The sequence below is a fragment of the Ostrea edulis genome, chromosome 1 (genome assembly GCF_947568905.1).
Source record: "Ostrea edulis chromosome 1, xbOstEdul1.1, whole genome shotgun sequence".
Lineage (NCBI taxonomy): Eukaryota > Metazoa > Mollusca > Bivalvia > Ostreida > Ostreidae > Ostrea > Ostrea edulis.
In genome coordinates, this window is record NC_079164.1 from 12,855,703 (window position 1) to 12,877,188 (window position 21,486).

At 35.8% G+C, this 21,486-nt stretch overlaps 1 protein-coding gene across 2 annotated transcripts; it reads left to right on the plus strand.

Moving 5' to 3' along the window:
• Positions 1-3,665: 3,665 nt before the first annotated feature.
• LOC125664042 (isatin hydrolase-like) lies at positions 3,666-21,058 on the plus strand. Of its 2 annotated transcripts, none has more exons than XM_048896540.2 (3): positions 3,666-3,872; positions 13,182-13,355; positions 19,863-21,058. In XM_048896540.2, exons 2-3 carry the CDS (start codon positions 13,192-13,194, stop codon positions 20,539-20,541), a joined length of 843 nt encoding a protein of 280 aa, XP_048752497.2. In that variant the 5' UTR covers positions 3,666-3,872; positions 13,182-13,191; the 3' UTR covers positions 20,542-21,058. The 2 variants fall into 2 exon arrangements, with proteins under 2 accessions (XP_048752497.2, XP_048752498.2); XM_048896541.2 differs by lacking the exon at positions 3,666-3,872 and adding an exon at positions 7,059-7,207 and having other exon boundaries at positions 13,249-13,355.
• The last annotated feature ends 428 nt before the right edge of the window (positions 21,059-21,486 follow it).

Consider the following 21,486-nt stretch of genomic DNA (forward strand, 5'->3'; position numbering starts at 1 on the left):
ACAGTGAAAACACATATAAGTAGACATAATAGTGAAATAGGACAGTGAAAACACATATAAGTAGATATAATAGTGAAATAGAACAGTGAAAACATATATAAGCAGACATAATAGTGAAATAGAACAGTGATAACACATATAAGTAGATATAATAGTGAAATAGGACAGTGAAAACACATATAAGTAGATATAATAGTGAAATAGAACAGTGAAAACATATATAAGCAGACATAATAGTGAAATAGAACAGTGATAACATATATAAGTAGATATAATAGTGAAATAGAACAGTGAAAACACATATAAGTAGAGATAATAGTGAAATAGGACAGTGAAAACACATATAAGTAGATATAATAGTGAAATAGGACAGTGAAAACACATATAAGTAGATATAATAGTGAAATAGGACAGTGAAAACACATATAAGTAGACATAATAGTGAAATAGAACAGTGATAACACATATAAGTAGATATAATAGTGAAATAGGACAGTGAAAACACATATAAGTAGATATAATAGTGAAATAGGACAGTGAAAACACATATAAGTAGACATAATAGTGAAATAGAACAGTGAAAACACATATAAGTAAACATAATAGTGAAATAGGACAGTGAAAACACATATAACCAGACATAATAGTGAAATAGAACAGTGAAAACACATATAAGTAGACATAATAGTGAAATAGAACAGTGAAAACACATATAAGTAGACATAATAGTGAAATAGAACAGTGAAAACACATATAAGTAGACATAATAGTGAAATAGAACAGTGAAAACACATATAACCAGACATAATAGTGAAATAGAACAGTGAAAACACATATAAGTAGACATAATAGTGAAATAGAACAGTGAAAACACATATAAGTAGACATAATAGTGAAATAGAACAGTGAAAACACATATAAGTAGATATAATAGTGAAATAGGACGGTGATAACATATATAAGCAGACATAATAGTGAAATAGAACAGTGAAAACACATATAAGTAAACATAATAGTGAAATAGAACAGTGAAAACACATATAACCAGACATAATAGTGAAATAGGACAGTGAAAACACATATAAGCAGACAGACATCATAAGTATAATACTATCACAACTTACCCTCCACCACAACTCTGATGTCTAGGGCAGCAACAACGCCTCTCCTGTCGTTGCTCTTTTGTTCTGTATAGTAGAAGACTCTCCTTGTTGATGTGGGGGTTCTTCGGGTTTTTGACACAATGTTTGACTTTATTTTGATTCTGGCTGTTAGCTTTATCAATAAAACGCTGCGTAAGTACAGCTATTAGTTCAGTACTAATGGTCGGTTGAATGCTGTCTGACGTGTTTCATAGTAGTTATTAGACGGTTCTTCACATACCAATGTTGACTACGGATTAATTTGTTTACATTGTTTACAGCGGGTATGACCGGTCAAAAGGGAATGCTTACTCTTTCTAGTCACCTAATCAGACGTGTGGTATGTCCAGTACATTATTAGTTATCCAGGTCCAATCAATGGATGTGTGGGGATTGAAGGGTATCCATGCGCAGTCATACGTCTATTTCAAAAGTTGAAAGTTTATAGGATATCAACCCTCTGTTTCAGTTAGTAAGAATGATAAACAGAAAACGAATTAAAATAATATTTACTTAATACCTTTACTCATTTCTGGCATACATTGGAATCGTGTCAAATTACTATGATAAGTCAGTTTATTTTGATATCAAAGTATCAATTTCTGTTTTTTGCAAAAATATATACTGGTTTAATGCAAGGTGAAGTTCTCTCACCCATTTTGATAAAAGTGTATTTATGGTATGTTTTTATGGGATTCACAGAAAGCTAAGGATATTGATAAAGTTTTCATGAAAATTTGTAATCGATTTGTAACCTTAGTAAATATCTTTTATCATGCCACAATGTTTAGGAAACCACAATTGTAAAATACAATCTCGTACACTCTTTTATGTATACTATATTCTTTGCTGTGTATACTGTTATGTTTCACTCCTCGGTGAGACACTCCGCAGAGACTCCTTAAACAGACTGACTTCATAAATATATTTCGTGTGTTTAATATACTGTTTATATCATGTGTGTTTGTAATGCTCATGAGCCGAATCGCCCAATAATGGTACCCTTATTGTATTGGGTTTTTTTCCCTCGTAAAACATCCCTATTAAAACATTGTTATCATGAAATATTTATTTCAGTGTAAATTTTGTTTTTACGACTTTCCATATTGTTTTGTCACTTGTACATTAAAATATCAGATGTTTGAAAATTCAGGATATGAAGTATATTTATTTGATATATTTTTTTCTAAATATAGATATGCATATACCCACAGCGTTGTTGTTAAGAAAATGTTTATAGTTGGACTCTGCGAGTTGTCTACCATTGGCTTTGATATTTGATTAGAATATTTTCCTTTGTTTTATATAAAATTTGTAATCGAAAAATGTTAACCAGTTTTCCTGTATAGGAATTTTAAAAAATTTACATTTACTAATATGCTATACAACATCATTAATATATGCCTTGCGTCGAATTTTTCTCATTGATAAGAATTATACAATACAATATACAAGTTTAAATGCTTTATACTACATTGAAACCCCTGTTCCATGCTCTTAAACGAGTTTAATCAATTTGTATAGTAAATTATATTAAAAAATTCTGTTTTTGGTTTTTAAGAGAAGATAAGAAAAGTTGTCATTTTTATAATTAATTTTTTTTATCAGACTCGTCTTCAAGTTGTCACAACCAGCATTTTTTTTTAAATAGGAACTTAAACGTCGTGAAAGCCAGGGATTTCCTCTATCAATCAAGGAATGAAACGAGTAAACGAACAATATGAAGTTATTTATACGGCGTTTGCGTGAATAGCGTTAAACCCCTACGCCGTTTCTCGATCTGCATCAATATCATATCGATGACCCATTCCTTACTTGAAACGGAACAGCTAGTGCACCCTTTGACCTTGATAATGCTCCATATTTGGTAATGATTACACGGACAGGTGGTACGAAAATCCGAATCGAACTAGTTTGCAACAAACAGGTAAACATTGTCTATGATGAATGCAATGTCAATTTCAAAAGAAATATAAGAGAAAACATTCAATGAATGTACATATTTCACAATGAGACATATTTTCTTTATTTCATATTAAAGGGTTAGCATGCAATAAAGTTTTATTTATACACACCAGTGACGTAATCGTTTATTTCTAAACGGGTGGGGGCAATACCAAGTTACATATATCTTCAAATATCATGTAGGTGGGTAGAGCGAATTCTTGTCTTCTTTGTCACTGTCATTTCAGCAGAAGAAGTTAAAACTAAAGTCAGTAATGGGGACAGGGGTTCAATCATACTCCTACCCCTCACTTGTAGGAATCAGCTCCCATGCCCAGTCTCGACTTAGCCTCTGTATCAGCGCGTATATGTTATCCTTACGTTAAAGTAAACCAAATAATTAGTTAACAAACAGACCGGAAATTCCTTGCACGCTTTACCGCCTCCTCACCTTTTTTCTTCAACTTCGTATGCCCCTCAACACATTTCGCCCAGTATAAAATGATAATTTATGCAATGTACCCAGAAGTTAACTTTCACGCGAAATCTCGTCTGTCACGTGATGAGACTTACAGACTCTACCAAGTAATATTTTGATATTTGATCTCGTACTTTTTGTCTCGAATGCATAAAAGGATAGAGCATGTCGATATTGTACATGTAAAATAATATATAAATTAATATTTCTTCATCCACATCGACAACGTTTGAAGCTTTTCTATTACGCGGAATTTTAGAGTTCGTGTAACAGATTTTTTTTCACTTCAACGAAGACTGGAAGCGTAGGTAAGCAAAATCAAGCACTGTTCAGAGTTAAATAATAATGTCTTAGGTAAATTCACCACACGCGACACTGTAAGATATCATGTCTGAGGTAAATTCACCACACGCGGCACTGTAAGATATCAATAGTTTGGTAGCCCATGGTTGGTCTCGTTGTATCTAAACTTTTCATCATTATGTACAAAACATTTGTGTAAGTATTTCTTGGTTCATCTACCAACATGGCGCCACAGTCGACTGCTTCGGTGAAAAAGAAAAGCCTTTAAACTGATTTGTAGTTCCTTTTTTTTATGCATGCACCCTAAATTGAAATTGATTTCTCATATATGTACATGCATGTCCCTACAGTACAGCCACCGTGGATTCATCATTTACCGCGTTTAACACGACGGGAAAAATTCAACGCGGTGTTTTACAGGGATCTCGAGTAAATCGCGTTTTCATAGCGGGATAACTACCGGTACATGTATAATCTACCTGTCCTCGTCGCGATAACACCTGTCGAAAATGGTATTGATTTTGTACCGGAAACAGACTTTAATACAAATTGTTGTCCTCAATTTAATTACTGATAACTGTATCTAATCAAATTTTCATTAATCTATCATGAATTCGTTGGTTTTGTTTGATTATTTTATTTGATTATCTCTACATACTATAAATACTATACAGTTGTGATAGTAACGAAAATTGTGATGATTATCTAAACTTAGCATTTAGGAGGTAGTTTTGGAATTGCATCACGAATGAAATCATGAATTCCGTGCTATGCATGACAGCATACATACATATATCCAAATAAAGTGAAATTTTCTGTGCTTTATATATATATATATATATATATATATATATATATACAGTACACGACACGAGTTTTATGCGTGTTCCACGCAACGCGGTGGAACAAATTTGCCCCAAACACGGTGGACCTTTAAAATTGTCGGCACCTTTGAAGTCCTATTTTTCCGCGCGAGCTAGACATTGAAGTCCACGGAGGATCTCCGTGGATGCCACCGCGCATCTCCGTGGATGTCACCTGTACCTCCGTCGATGCCACCGTGTACCTCCGTGTGATAAAACAAAGAAATAATTTCCGAAATGATTCACCCAAAAAACCTTTTCGCTTGGCCAGCATACATGCCCTCACCCCATTACTTATTTAGAAATTAGCTATAAATCATTCAATTCTTGTAATTGTTGTTTAATGATACGTTGGTGTTTTCGGTTCATATCCGTATGTAGACTTCCCTGCAGACGTTCACATCTTTTTATGAAACGCCCAAATTCTCGACATTCTGTATATAAACACCTGTGTTATTCCTACCACTCGTCGGTACATTGTTTCACGGCACGTGCAGCACAATTTCACCAAATAAAAGAAGGGTCATGAACAACGACAATCACATGCCAGTAATTTCAATTTGATAAACAGCAGTTCAAAGAAATGTGTACCATAAGCAATAGTTTATTTTTACGTAAGGTTTTCATTGTAATTAGGAATATGTGATTAAGGTCAGCTATATACATGTACATGTTTACATTGGATATGAATTTCATTATGTACTCAACTGTGAAGCAATGTGAGAAAAGAATCAAATTTTTATCACTTAAACAAATAAATATTAAAACTATCTTTACTTTTAAACAAACCTTTAGAAAACTCCGTACTTTCATTAGGAAAATTTCATTAGAATGCCCATACTTCACATTAATAATAACACGGTTTTTTAAAGGTTTTTTTTCTAACTTGATAAATACTTTATTACACGCATGTATTATTTACTAAATGTATATATAACAGCTTTTTGTCTTTATATTTTTATATACCATTGCATAATGGTGATGAGATCCAATAAATTGAATTGAGTACATGTAGTCTTGAAATATCACAAAGTAAAGAGTTGACAACGATTGAAATAAAAAAGCAGACGTTTTCTCGTTTATTCAGTAACTCAATAACTTGCGCGTCTTCTGAATGAAAGTTGTAAAACAAACGTACTAGGTTTTGGTCAGTTATAACATAATACGGGGGTAAAATTCATCTAATCTCCGCTAGCAATGGGTTTTGAGTCAACTGTGCCTTCGTGCACGAATAATCTCGGCTAACGAAGATTAAAAAAAAACACTATTTTTTATGATTACCAATGCTCTCTCTCTCTCTCTCCTCTCCCTCTTGTTTTCATTATCTAATGCATCTAAAGATTAAATTAAAGATTTTAATAATCGATAGCGTATATGAATAAAAGCAGATAATCGTTAAGTCATTTCTGTTTATATTTATATTAGTTTTTTTTCATGAACTAGTTGCATTTGACACCGAGGATTTACATCCTTAAATATTGATTACAAGCACGTAGAATCGGAGAGGGTGTACTTTGAAAACTTGAAAGGTTTTTGTAATCGGACAATTTAAGCACCATTTTTGTTGTTATTTTATTACTTGTCAAGAAATTTACACAACTTAACCGGCAACATACCCCTTCTGATACATTGAAAGATATAAGTAATGTTAGCACGGGGCTCTATAAAGTTCAATCTGCAGTTTGGTCATACTTCGTCATTCAATAACTTATTCAAAATAAAAAAAAAAATGTTTGTCGGGTTAGCGGTACTATGATGTATGACTATAACAATGACCTGTGTATAACTTGTACATTCCATGCAAATTCGAAGGGGTTTTCGCCTCAGTAGAACAATGGGAGTCGGCTAATCCGTGTATTTGAAATCAACAGAAGTGCTTAGCTTCTTGCGGAAAGTGTGAAATATATTGGGTCGGCGTAAGATACCCGTGATCTTAGACTAGATCTGATATCGCGCCGACCCAATATATTTCACACTTTTCATGAGAAGTCAAAACCCAAACTAGCTAACCGTAATTTAGTTATACTATGAGAAAGACCCTAGGAATTTGCATGGTATATACTTATTATACAAAAATCATTGCATTATCCAGACACTCCCGATGAACATTTTTTTTTATGAAAACCTCTATCAAAGTACATCGAACATAAGTCTCGGTCAAATGTAATTAACTCGGGATTTTAAAAATAAATCATTCGATGGTTTGTATTTTTGCTTCTATTAATTACGTAATAAATTAATTCCAATTTGTTAATCATCGACAATGCTCTAATTTCTATATTGGATAAAGTTATATTTGTCAAGATGCATATCAACACAATATGATGGAGGTAATATTGTTAAACAGCGCATTTGTCACAGAGAGAGAGAGAGAGAGCACATCGGTAATTATTAAATATCCCTATCACATGTTGTACATGTATGTTTTTCATTTACTGAATATACTAATTCGCATTCAAAACAGGAATTGCCTGCAAGTACGCATTACTTAAACAGAATTTAAGAATATTTTAATGAAGAAAGAAGACTAAAAGAAAAAAAGTAAAAACCAGGTTTTCTTAAAAACATAATATATAGTGTTTGGTATCGTTGGAATCGGCTCAATATGCTAAAAAACAATATAAGTATCAGGGGGGAAAATATTGACATTTTTTCTTTTCTTAAAATTCCACCCTTATCTTGATTATTTGGCCTGCGGCACATTTTCACATCTCCCGCAAGGCGCCCGTGGCCAGAACAAAGCTCTTAGCAGCTGTGTGTATTCGCAAATAACACACACCGTGGAACACGGAGGACACGGTGTATCTCCGTGGATTTTCCTTCGTGGTCTTTCCACGGTGGGGTGTATAAAACTCGTGTCGTGTACTGTATATATATACATATATATATATATATATATACATACACACACACACACACACACGCGGATTGCGTCGAAAATTTGAGTTTTAAATAACCAACAGTTAAATATCAAACAAAGTATATAAAAAAGAAAACTTTTATGAATACAAATTCTCGTGCAAGGTTAATATGCTTGTTGGTTGATTGATTGATTGATTGATTGATTGAGAGAGAGAGAGAGAGAGAGAGAGAGAGAGAGAGAGAGAGAAGAGCTTGCATACATGTATATATCACGTTTATGATCTAAAGGGGTCAAAAATGTGAAAACTGCGTATTTCAAAATTACGACATACGGGTAAACAAAGAGAATTATGCAACTGTAACAGTATAGCCAGACAAATAAAGTCAAGGTTATGAAATCTGTTAGAAACATTTTATTAAGAACCACTTACCATTGAAATGTATTACGCAATCTCTGATATCAAACAAACCATACAGCGAGACGAATATTGTGTAACCAGATGACGATGTACAGGAATGTTTGTTTTGTTTTGTTCAATTATCGGTCATTATACTGTACCTTTGCTTGGTTTATTGTTGTTTTGACAACTCTATCTATATGTGAGGAGATGCGGAAAATTGGGAATCTTACTTTGTACTTGCTCTGTAAGCAACTGTTGTAATTATAACCTCACGTGCAGTGATACCGTAGATTGAAAGTATTACTTCGTTAACAAATTGTCAGCAAAGGTACTATTTTACAACCTCTGTACCTGTAATTTTAGCACCAGGATGGACAGATCTATTGCCCTGGCGCCATATTGTCTGTTTAATCGAGGACATTGGAATGCAAACACAATGTTTTTACTTCTATATGTCACAGGTGGACAGAGTCAATCAGAATTGTTTGTCCTTGGAAAATAATATACATGTATATACTCATGTATTTTGTGTAGAGAGGTGTTGGTAAACTCTGCACTTGTACATACTTGAATAAAAGTTGTAAAATTAAATTGGAGTTATCTTCCAAAGATCTTAATACAACCCGAGGAAGGGATACAAATGTCAAGGATATAAAATCTAAATTCTATTAAATAACATTTATCCATTGCAACGTATTACGCAACCATGATGAACAAGTGAAAATAACGAACGGTGATCAATCTCATAAATCCTAAAAATGAATTCAAATTTAAGAGAAGGGCAGACATGGACCCCAGGATATACCAGAAGTGGGGTCGGGTGCTAGGAGGAGTAAGCATCCCCTGTTCATGTTGACCGGTCACACCCGCCGTGAGCCCTACATGTATATCTTCATCAAGTAAACGGAGTATTAGTACGTAAAGAACGGCCTAACAAGTGACATGAAAGACGTCCGACAGCATTTGAACCAGTGGTGGCTTGTGTTTGCAAATTAGATACTGACCTAGATTGCCAATACAACCTATCATTGGGTCAAATGCTTTCTGACGGGTTTCATACCGATTGTTAGGCCGTTCTTGGCACACTGATTTTGGTTACGGATTATTCCGTTTACCTGATTAAGATATAAAGCTCACGGCGGGTGTGATCGGTCGACAGGGAATGGTTACTCCTCCTAGACACCTGATCCCACCTCTGGTATATTCAGGAGCCCGTGTTTTCCCAACTCTCTATTTTATATTGCTTATAAGAGGTATGGGATTGGTCACTGTTCGTTATCTTCACCTTTATTATAACGACCTAATATCAAAATTCATACTAAACAGAGGAACAAATAAAGTCAAAGACAAATGCATCGCTGTCGCAAACATTTAATATAAATAATTCCTTACATACAGGCGCGTAGCCAGAAAGAAAATGAAGTGTACACAAAGTATGGAAGGGGTCCGGGACCACCTTGAGGCCCCAGTGGGTCCAGGACAAAATCCTATTGGGGGTGAAGCTCTCTAAAGCATCTGGGTTTTACCAATGAAATCACTTATTTTTTGTGCATAGTGTTTCTTGTCAATTTCCAAACCCAAAAGAATTCACAAAATCATTTTCTAAGTGTTTTATGATGCCAATTCACTGTGTATACTTGGACTGATTTACATTCGTTTTACGATTTTCTTCCGTTGTTTTCGACGGTGAATAATGTAAATTTTACGGATAACAAAATATATCGTCATTCGTCTACTACGCGTGCATGTGTATATAATGTACATTTAAGTGATATTCGATATGATGTTGATGATTTGAAATTCAAATTTTTTTTAAAGATTTGATTGAATGGACATTATCATGCTGATTGAATTAAAAACCGGGGATATTTATTTTTGAAGCACAAATATTTGAACAGCAAATATCTCCTCTCTCTCTCTCTCTCTCTCTCTCTCTCTCTCTCTCTCTCTCTCTCTCTCTCTCTCAAATGATGTGTACGCAGTTGCGTACTTGCGTATAGGCGTATAGGCAGCTACGCGCCTGACATATATACCCTCCCACTATACTTGTGTCCGAACATACCTTCAGATATTCATTAAAGCCTCATGTGAACCCAAAACTCATAACTTCAATCGATTTGTTTGTTTTTTCACAATATTAGTTTAGGTCACCCTAGTTACACAGGTGACCTATTTGAATTGGTCAGGGTGTGTCATCTTGCGTGAACAACTGAACATTTTTAACTTCGTGATAACTACCATTCCAATTATTAGCCGAGTTGCAACGAAGTTGAACTCGGCTATTGGTTTGGTGATGCGGGCGGGCCGGTGGGTGGGTTGGCGGGCGGTTGGGCGTCAACAATTGGTTTCCGGATGATAACTCGAAAAGTTTACAATCTAATCAAATGAAACTTTGATATATTGTTGGGTACCAGGTAAGGAAGACCCCTATTGATTTTGGAGAAAAATTGTCAAAGGTCAAGGTCACAGTGACCGAATACAGAATAAAATTTCAGAAATATTTGGTTTCCGGATGATAACTCAGAAAGTGTAAATCCGAATCAAATGATACTTAAAGATATTGTTATGTACCAGGTAAGAAATACCCCTATTGATTTTGGAGAAAATGGGTCAAAGGTCAAGGTCACAGTGACCGAAAATAGATTTAAAATTCCAAAAAAAAATTAGTTTCCGGAGAATAACTTGAATTTTTTTTAATTTCAATCAAATGAAACTTGGTTATATTGTTGGATACTAGCAAAGCAAGGCCCCTATTGATTTTGGAGAAAAAAGGTCAAAGGTCAAGGTCACAGTGACCAAAAATAGATTGAAAACTTCAGACAAATATGGTTTCTGGACAGTAACTTGAAAAGTTTAAAACTGAAATTAGTTCTTCACAATTATAAATATGCCACATCATTCCTGACTTTACAATGTATCCCATGCAACTCGGCTTATGCACCCCTGGGTGCATATATTGATTTTTTTTCAAATTTCGTATGAAGTATCTTAGAGACAAGGAGAACACCAATTACACAGAACTCCAGTACTCCAGGGCGGTAGGATCGGGACAAAAACTACCAAAATTTGATAATTTTTCAAAATTCCTCTCTACAACCGCTTATCAAATCTTTAAGAAAAAAGTAAATAATAGTCAAAAAGTAGGAATGCCTCTCCCGAAGTTGTAAATTTCATGATCACCGGGGTAGAGGTTCTGACTCCAGGGTGAGTCCAAACTTGTTATATGTTGTGTATATGTGTGAAACATTTAGATAATGTCTTCTTTAATTCTATTGATACTTAATTGAAGCTAAATGTATATTTAGAAGGAGCAGGTAGTCCATTACCAAATTTATGTTTCATCATCCCTAGGGTAGGGGATTTGGTTCCAGTGTGGGGCCAAATTATAAATGTGAATTTTGTGTTTATCATTTGAAAGACTTTTTTTTTCTAATTTTGCTGATACTGTATAAAAACTAAATGCATATTTCAGAAAAGCAGATAGAAACGTTCCAATATTGTGAATTCAGATTCTACGGCGGGTCCGAAACAATCATATAGTGTTAGTATAACATATGCTATTAAAGTTTTTCATCACGAGTATGGCGACTTTTGGGGCGTTTATGTTTTAAGATCACATCTTGTTTTATATTACTACTGAATATTAGAATTTAGCTTAGATATGAAGGACAGAAAAATCATTATAGATTCCGTGGCCCCTGAGTCCCAATGATACTCCCAATGATATATATATATATATATATATATATATATACATACATATATATATATATATATATATATATATATATATATATATATATATATATACTTTCTTTATCTATCCATATCCATTGTTGCACGTTTTTGTTTTGATACATTTATATCTTGATATAGATGTACGTTGATATATTTATATTTTGATATATATGTACGTTGGTATATTTAAATTTTCATATAGATGTACGTTGATATATTTATATTTTGATGTAGATATACGCTGATACATTTATATTTTGATATAGATGTACGTTGATATATTTATATTTTGATACAGATGTACGTTGATATATTTATATTTTGATATAGATGTACGTTGATATATTTTGATATAAATGTACGTTGATATATTTATATTTTGATATAGATGTACGTTGATATATTTATGTTTGCTTTTTATCGTTCGTTTATATTTCTATATGTTTATATTTGTTTCTTTTGTTTTACGACCCTTCGCAATTTTTTCACTTTCACCAGCTTTAGGTGAAGTACAACATATTCAAACCTATGCTTACATCGTTCAGGGCCGTAGCAGTGAGTTTTCTTTAACATGCCAACGCCTGTCTCCTTTTGATGGTTTGAAAAGGTCATATCCGAAAGACCCGTGATTCTCGCCTCTAAATGCGGAACGTTTGGCGAAAGTGCAATCACTAACTATGTTTACTTCTTAGTTTTGACGCGGCTATGACACGAATCGGGCTCGAACTCACGACCCCCGGAAGGGAACGCTCTACCACTGATACTGAGTCTGTTTTGCTATGTAAACGAGGCTCATGTCATGCTTTTGTTTACATATAGATTGCTAAATACAAAATAGCATGTTTAAAACAAAATGAGGTGTGTCAAATAAACAAAAACATGGCACGAACCTTCTTTACATGACAAAGAATTGTGAGCTCTGTATATCCCATGTACTTTGATAACTAACATTCAAATTTTTGCTGACCATTAGAAATACCTTAGTTAGGCATTCTAAACATTCAAAATCGAAAGAAAAAAAATTGAAAATTTTCAGATCAAATCGTGTCCATGCCCCTTTTAAAAACCGATGCAAAGATGTATTTCAGACATCTAAATTTTTCATTTAAGTTGTCACAATACATGTAGATGTAGAAATCTCACGGTGTACATACGTTTGCACAATAATCTTCACCGTTACGGCACTGAGCGCCATACATACATATGTAAGTCAAAGGTTGTGGAACTTCGTCTACAACTGATGGCATCTTTTTAAGAGTAAATGATTCTCCCAGGGATGTGAAAACACCTAACAAACTTATAAGGGGTAATGACAGATATATGTAGTTTTCGTCAATTGAAAATTGTTGGACTTGTGGTTTATGGGAGGTTGATGGATTACCGGTTAAATCAATGCATTGGATTCACACAGCTATTCATTTTGATGTTTATGGCTATCCCTTTTTTCCAGATTGGTGAAGATGTTTTTTCGGTGCTTCGTGCCTTTACTATCTCTGACTCTCTGTATCGGTATGCAGGTCGTGGACCTCACCCACGAGCAGAGCTACACCACCATCTACTGGCCCGGGGACCCCGCATACAATTTCACTGTATTATACCGAAATTATACAGCCAATGGAATGTGGTACTGACATTCATATTATTATAGTACTCGTAGTTAGCTACATTGTATACATTGTAGTTGTCTGTTTTTGATTCGCGATTTAAATTCCTTCAATACTGGTAAAATACGATAAAACTTCATTTTACCAAAGCTTCTCTTCGACGAATGGCCGTGTATTGACTCTTCCATTATGGGGAAGCGTAGCTAGATTCTACATCCAGGGAGAAGTAACTAAACTCTGCCACCAGGGGGGACGTGGTTAGATTCTAACTCCAGGGGGAATGTAGTTAAACTCCTCCAGGGTAAGCATAGCTAGACTCTACTTCAGGGTAAGCATAGCTAGACTCTACTTCAGGGTAAGCATAGCTAGACTCTACTTTAGGCCTTGGGGGAAGTTTAGTTAGAACCCTTCTCCAGGGGAAGCATAGCTAGATTCTACCTGCAATAAGAAACCTAATGAGACTCTGTACTTAAGACTCTACCTCCAGTGAGAAGCATAGCTAGACTCCACTTCCATAGAAAAGCGTTCTGTAGATACATGTATACTGGAGGAAATTATTGACGCCTAATTTCGTTTGAAGCTTGGGTCGCGAAATAAAATCAATTGGTTTTATTTTCGTATAAATTAAAACACATTAAAAAGAATTCTTGATCACCAGTTCATTCTCAAATTCATGTTCTCGCGATTTGACCCCTTTGAATCATTTCGTGATATTATGTACTCGCGTAAAATAAAGAATCTAAAGTACTTAGACAGGGCTAGAAATAATTATTTGTATTCACTTGTCATTTGGGCTATCAACTTTACTGGTCAATTGCTAACTTTTACTGTCACGTCGGACCAGTGTATAGGAAAACGAATGGCCAAATTTTCATGATTACGTCTAGCATCTTATTTATTCAAATTAGCATGAACAGCGGGTTTGAAAATCGTTGTAATCTTACTATTCTTAAAAACTTAGAATATAGTCGGCGTCATCTTCACCTTTCTTGTCATTTGTGAAAATGCAATGAAAGTGTAATGTCAACGAATTACGAAATCATCGCAAAAGTAGACAGCTCATTCTAAGGCACTCGCAGCTGATAACACACGCTCTTAGATATACTACATTTGTAACTCGGAACACCTCCTGTGGTTCGTACCTCTGTGTAAAATGTAAATGAATCATCCGAGGAATGCCGATTGTATAATCCGCTTATATTAAGACAATTCGTTCTTAGGAACATTCGTGAATTTATCAACATTGTGATATTTCATAGTACAACTTAACAAAAAGTTAATTACCTGGGGTGGCAGGGGACAATTCTTTTGGTTCTGAATTATATGGGTAGGGGGTATACATCAAAGTCAGATTATGACAGACTAATGAAAAATCATATTTCCCCTTTATGTCAATACTTTTATTTCACATTGGTGTAGTTAGTAAATTATGACCATAAATTACATGTAATCTATACATACTGGTGCTGGTGCACAAAACATGCTCTGAGCAGGTGTCCCTTTTTTTGCTTTGGTTTTCTCTCATTTTGGCTAATCCGCACCATCCCCACATCCTCACAGTACCAATATACATTGTGCACAATCAAGAACCCTGTCTGCCCTTCTTAAAATATACCTTTCAAGTGGGGGCATCCACCTTCCCTCTCAGCTGGACCATGCATGCTTTCACGGGAATTTCTTCAGCAACTGACCACGTGTCTTAGTGTCGTATTTGCACCCATCTATATGCTAGGAATCATGGTGACACCAACATGTTTTATATCAACATTTTTATGAAGCACTCAGCTACATTTGAAATGTATCCTAAACTTATTCTATACATTTTTACACATGTAATATCACTTCAAATATGGGGTATTTCCATTTTTAAAAAAATTGACCGGGCCTATAGTTCGAAACTGTCCCCTGCTACCTGGACGTACATACATCTAATATTTACTAGCCCGATTGATGAGAATTTTTTATAAGTATTAAAATTAAATTGCCCTATGGGCACATGTTCTTTACAAATCACTGACCCAAATCCATAATTTACCGGCACCAGAGCATCATACCATCGATTACCTCGAGTCCTGCTTAGTCTCTACGTATAGGGAAAAACGTAGTTTAACTCCTCCTCTAGGGGAAGCTTAGAAAGGCTCTTCCTACATGGGAAATATATAGCTAAAATATTCCTCCAATGAGAAGCATGAGAAGCACCAAGCATGAGAAGCACCAACATGTTCTTGTTCTTCATCTTCTTTCAACTACAGTCCAGCTGGACATGTCATTACTGGTGATGTTGATATAGTTGAAAATGAGGACCTCAAATCACTTATTCTTAAAGGTCCTAATTACAGAGAACCTCGGTCTTTTAATTGGCGACAGAACTTCATCTCTATTATGAGTTCTGTCGAAGATTATGCCAGACGATGGGCTAAATATGAAAAAGAAGAACTTGATACATTGTCAGAATGGGTTAAAAGCATAAGAGGGATATCAAAATCCCGCATTAGACACATGAAAACAAAAGTACGTACCATCTATCCTTCTGTGTTTAGTAAACCAGAAGTGATAAAAGAATTAAATAGGTTACATGAGGAATATGTTTTGGTTCCAGCTGACAAAGCTAGTAACAACATTGTCTTTGTTTGTAAGTCTCATTATTATACCCCCCGCAACAAGTTGTGTGTGTGTGTGTGTGGGGGGGGGGGTATACTGGAATCGGGTTGTCCTTCTGTCTGTCCGTCCGTCCGTCCGTCCGTCTGTAGACGCAATGGTTTCCGGACTCTAAAGCATTATCCTTTCCACCTACCGTCACCATATCATATATATGGACTACCCATGGGATGAAGATGTTCCCTATCGATTTTGGGGTCAAAAGGTCAAAGGTCAAGCGCACTGGACATCGAAGTAGCAATATGGTTTCCGGGCTCTAAAGTGTTATCCTTACCACCTACCGTCACCATATCATACATATGGACTACCCATGGAATGAAGATGTTCCCTATCGATTTTGGGGTCAAAAGGTCAAAGGTCAAGCGCACTGGACATCGAAGTAGCAATAAGGTTTCCGGGCTCTAAAGCGTTATCCTTACCACCTACCGTCACCATATCATACATATGGACTACCCATGGGATGAATGTGTTCCCTATCGATTTGGGGTCAAAAGTTCAAAGGTCAAGCGCACTGGACATCGAAGTAGCAATTTGGTTTCCGGGCTCTAAAGTGCTATCCTTGCCACCTACAGTCACCATATCTTACATATGGACTACCCATGGGATGAAGATGTTCCCTATCGATTTTGGGGTCAAAAGGTCAAAGGTCAAGCGCACTGGACATCGAAGTAGCAATATGGTTTCCGGGCTCTAAAGTGCTATCCTTGCCACCTACAGTCACCATATCTTACATATGGACTACCCATGGGATGCAGATGTTACCTATCGATTTTGGGGTCAAAAGGTCAAAGGTCACGCGCACTGGACATCGAAGTAGCAATATGGTTCGGTTTGTCATGCCATTTGTTTTTTACACTCAGAAAAGAGGTAGTTTATACCTATTACCAACACCCTTTGGGAGATTGGGGTAAGCGGGGGGTATTCTTAGTGAGCATTGCTCACAATACCTCTTGTTACAACTGTATTTTAAACGAACTTGGCATAAATTCCACTTTTGGTAATCATACTTATACTCCAACTGCCCTTTCAAAAGACGAAATTCTTCAAAACCATGCTTCAGTTTTAGACACATTTAATATTCCAGTCAATGGATCGAATGAATATGAGTTACCGTACCTATACTGGATTCCTAAACTACATAAAATCCCTTACAAACAAAGATACATTGCTGGATCCAGTAAGTGCTCTACCAAGCCCCTATCTTTACTCCTCACGAAAATGTTAACAGCTGTGAAGGAGAAACTTCAAACTTACTGTGCGACTACATATGCCAGAAGTGGTGTTAATCAAATGTGGATTCTAAAAAATTCTAAAGAACTTTTAGTAAACTTGAAATCACAGAATTTTTCCCAAATCAATAGCATTAAAACCTATGACTTTTCAACACTATACACGACCATTCCTCACGATAAATTAAAAACTAGACTTTTTGACATCATAGACAGTTGCTTCTTCAACAAAAACGGAAAACGGAAATATTCATATCTAGTGATCAGTCATTCAAAAACTTACTTTGTTAAACACCACTCTGATTCCACGCACAAGTACTCTGAAGTTGAAATAAAAAATATGCTAGAGTTCCTCATTGACAATATCTTCGTGGTCTTTGGTGATCAGGTCTTCCAACAGTCTGTTGGAGTATCCATGGGCACGAATTGTGCTCCTTTGTTAGCTGGCCTGTTTTTATATTCATATGAAGCAGAATTTATTCAAAAACTTCTACGTGAGAAGAAAAAAATCTCTCGCTGTGACCTTCAATTCGACTTTTAGATATATCGATGACGTTTTGTCTATTAACAATGATAGCTTTCATTCATATGTCGATTTGATATATCCCTGTGAGCTGGAAATAAAGGACACCACATAGTCGTCCACTTCTGCTTCATACTTAGATATTTTATTGAAAGTGGACATTAACGGCAAACTAACAACTCAACTGCATGACAAACGGGATGATTTCAGCTTCTCCATCGTCAACTTCCCACATTTATGTAGCAATATTCCATTATCACGTGCATATGGTGTTTATATATCTCAACTGATTCGATATGCAAGAGCTTGTTCTGGGTATAGTCAGTTTTTAAATCGAGGTAAGCTACTAACAAACAAGTTGATGGTACAGGGATTTCAACAGTCTCGATTGAAGTCAGCATTTCGCAAATTCTATGGTCGTTATAACGATCTAGTTCGTCAATACAACCTCGCATTGGGTCAAATGCTGTCTGACGTGTTTCATACCGATTGTTAAGCCGATCTTGGCACACTGATTCTGACTGCGGATAACTCCGTTTACCTGATCAGGATATGGGGATCACGGCGGGTGTGACCGGTCAACAGGGGATGCTTACTCCTCCTAGGCACCTGATCCCACCTCTGGTGTGTCCAGGGGTCCATGTTTGCCCAACTATCTGTTTTGTATTGCTTGTAGGAGTTATGAAATTGATCACTGTTCGTTATCTTCACCTTGCATGACTAGATTCGTCCGCAGAGGGAAAGCCTAGCCAGACTCTTCCTTCAGGGGGATCAGTGGCTAGATTCTTCTTCCACCCAAGTGTGGTTAGACCTTTACTCCAGGGAAAAAGTACCAAGAATTTACCTTCAGTGGAAGCATCGCTAGATTCTTCTTCCAGACGGAAGAATAACTAGACTCATCCTCCATAGACCAACGTAGTTAGACGCTTCCTGTAGAGGAAAACAAACTTAGACTTTGCCTTTATAGAAATTGTTAAACTCTTCCTCTGGTGGGGTGTATGTGTGGTTAGACGGAAGCTTAGCTTGACGTTTTATTGTCATCTATCTGAGGTTTTTTTTTTAGATATGTTTTATCAGATATCATTCATATCATGCATCAAATGAAAGGCGAAGTTTGTTCATAAAACTTTCTCTCTTATTTGCAAAAAACTTACCTCTTTATCGTTCTGGAACACCCTCTCCCCACACACAATCATATAAAATATTTGAGAGTATATACCACTCTTTCGATGGTGAATCATACTTCATATGAGATGATTTATAGAGCCATTAAACAAAATTTTGGTGTAATGAGCGACCTTAAAGTTACTTAATTCAGATAAATCTGGACAGGTATTAACCTCCATTTTTGTCGTTTACCGGCACTAAAACCTCCTCAATTCAATGTCTTCTAAACTGTATACCTGATCAAGACACAGGGCTCACGTTAGGTGAGATCGGCCAACAAGAAATGCTTAAACTGTATACCTGATCAAGACATAGGACTCACAGTAAAAAAGGAATGCTCTCGCCTCCTAAGCACCTGATCCCACCTCTGATGTGTACAGGTGTCCGTGGTTTACCGTGTATTTCTTTATCATAGAAATTAAGAGATTGATCATTGTTCGTTGTCTTCACTTTTTCATCATTACAAATGGTCACCATCAGGGACATTTGCGTTTGTCAAAAAAAACATCGTTTTTTTGTGGTTTTGTTTTTGGAAGTTGTTATTATATAGAATGGTCACTTGTACTTCTAATTAAGATGATGGGGTGCATGTAAAATACGTCCTGAAGTGAAAAATACGCCCTTGGAGATAGAATTTAGCCCCACAAGTAAACACGGCATAGTTCATGTATTAAGTTCCAAAGGTTTATACATGTATCAGTGAAGCGTAGTTAGACTATTTCTCTAGGGGGAAGCATAGAGCTATATCCTCTTCCTCCAGGGAGAAGCGTAGCTAGGTTTTCCCTCTAAAATGAAATAAAAGTTTTCATTGTATTGTTTCCATCTGTAAGAGTTTGATGTAACTTAGAAAAGCAAACGGGGAAAACATTTGAAACTTTAGGCAGGACTATAATAACTACGAATCCACACTGTATATACCTTTATATGCATCTGCTCCTTTGCATTGCCAGGTACGAAAGTAACTTCTTTGCCACAGCAGAACACGCAGGAACACATGTGGATTCTCCAGCTCACTTTTACAAGGGAGGATGGCGAACACAGCAAATTCCGATGGAAAGACTGGTAGGCAAAGGAGTCGTCGTCAACGTCAAATCGAAGGTGTCCACAAACTACGACTATCGCGTCACTATTCGAGACCTCACTGAATGGGAAAACAGCTATGGACGTATCCCTGACGGAGCGGTGGTTCTGATGAACTCCGGATGGAGTGACAAGTACCCGGATAAAAACGACGTGTTCAATACCACCACTCCTGATGACCCCAGTACCTTTCATTTTCCTGGTTGGCACGAGGATACTGTAACATGGCTTACTAAAAATAGAAAAGTACACGTCATAGGTGTGGACACGCCCTCGGTGGATTATGGCCAATCAAAAACTTTCCCCACTCACGTGATGCTTGGTAAAAATAACATAATTGGGGTGGAGAATGTCGGTTTCTTGGATAGGATACCCGTGAGTGGAAGCACTGTTTTTGTCGCCGTTCTGAAACTCACAGACGGAAGTGGCGGTCCAGCGAGAGTGTTTGCTGTGGTCAATGAAAGTGAAAAGCCATGTACTTCAAGAAGTAATGCTCATTTCGTCCACAGTTTTCCCATGATTGTTCTGATCATCTCATTTCACCTCTAGACAGTGTTGTAATTCCATTACGTATACTTTATCTGGATTAATCTTATTACTTAAGTTCTAATCTTCAAAGACATAATGTTCAACTGTATGTAAAATGTAATCCATTTATTGTTATAATATGCTGAATCAATATAATTGGAATTTATCTGAAAATATCAAAACATTAATACTTCGAAGATTGCTACCTATATTACTATATGAATATCTGAAAAACTAAATGCACACCGACAGCCAATACAGTACATTACCGAATGATTTTTGAAATATTTTGATATAATGTAAAACCTGTTCAATCCAATATTTGAACAGTGGTTCATGATACATATAGGTAAAGTGAAAGTAGGTTTTGTATATCATACCAGAATGTGAATGAAATCACTCATACACAAGGTAATTTAAACAGTATACATGGAATAAACAGAAAATCGAAGCTGCACTTCTTGACGAGACGTTTATGTCTCTGTTAAACCAATTATGTCCTTGTGTTTCTTGCAATAAAGATTTTTGAAATAGCATACTTTATATTCATAAATTATATTGAATATCATATACTTATTGAATCACTACCCAGGGTCTGGGGGTATGGTTTTCCAAGAATACCACATAACGATAGCTGTTTGGTTTTCCAAAAGTATGATTTTGTTTAATTTGATAAAAATTGTGTTAGAAAATCTCTAAAGAGATCTCCACTTGAACCGAATCTAGAGCAAGGGCTCAATTGAACGGATACATGAATGCTGGACGAATGGGAATTTCATGTTGATTTTTTAAATTAACGTTTTTGACATAATATGTCTAATATACGCAGAGTACCTTATTCTCCAAGTTTTTATCTTCAGATATGATAAGTAGATATCTAACATCATTTCAAAGATAAACTGTATGTATATTGGACAGGGGAAACGCATATAAGCAGAAATATATCATATGTTCATGTATAATTAT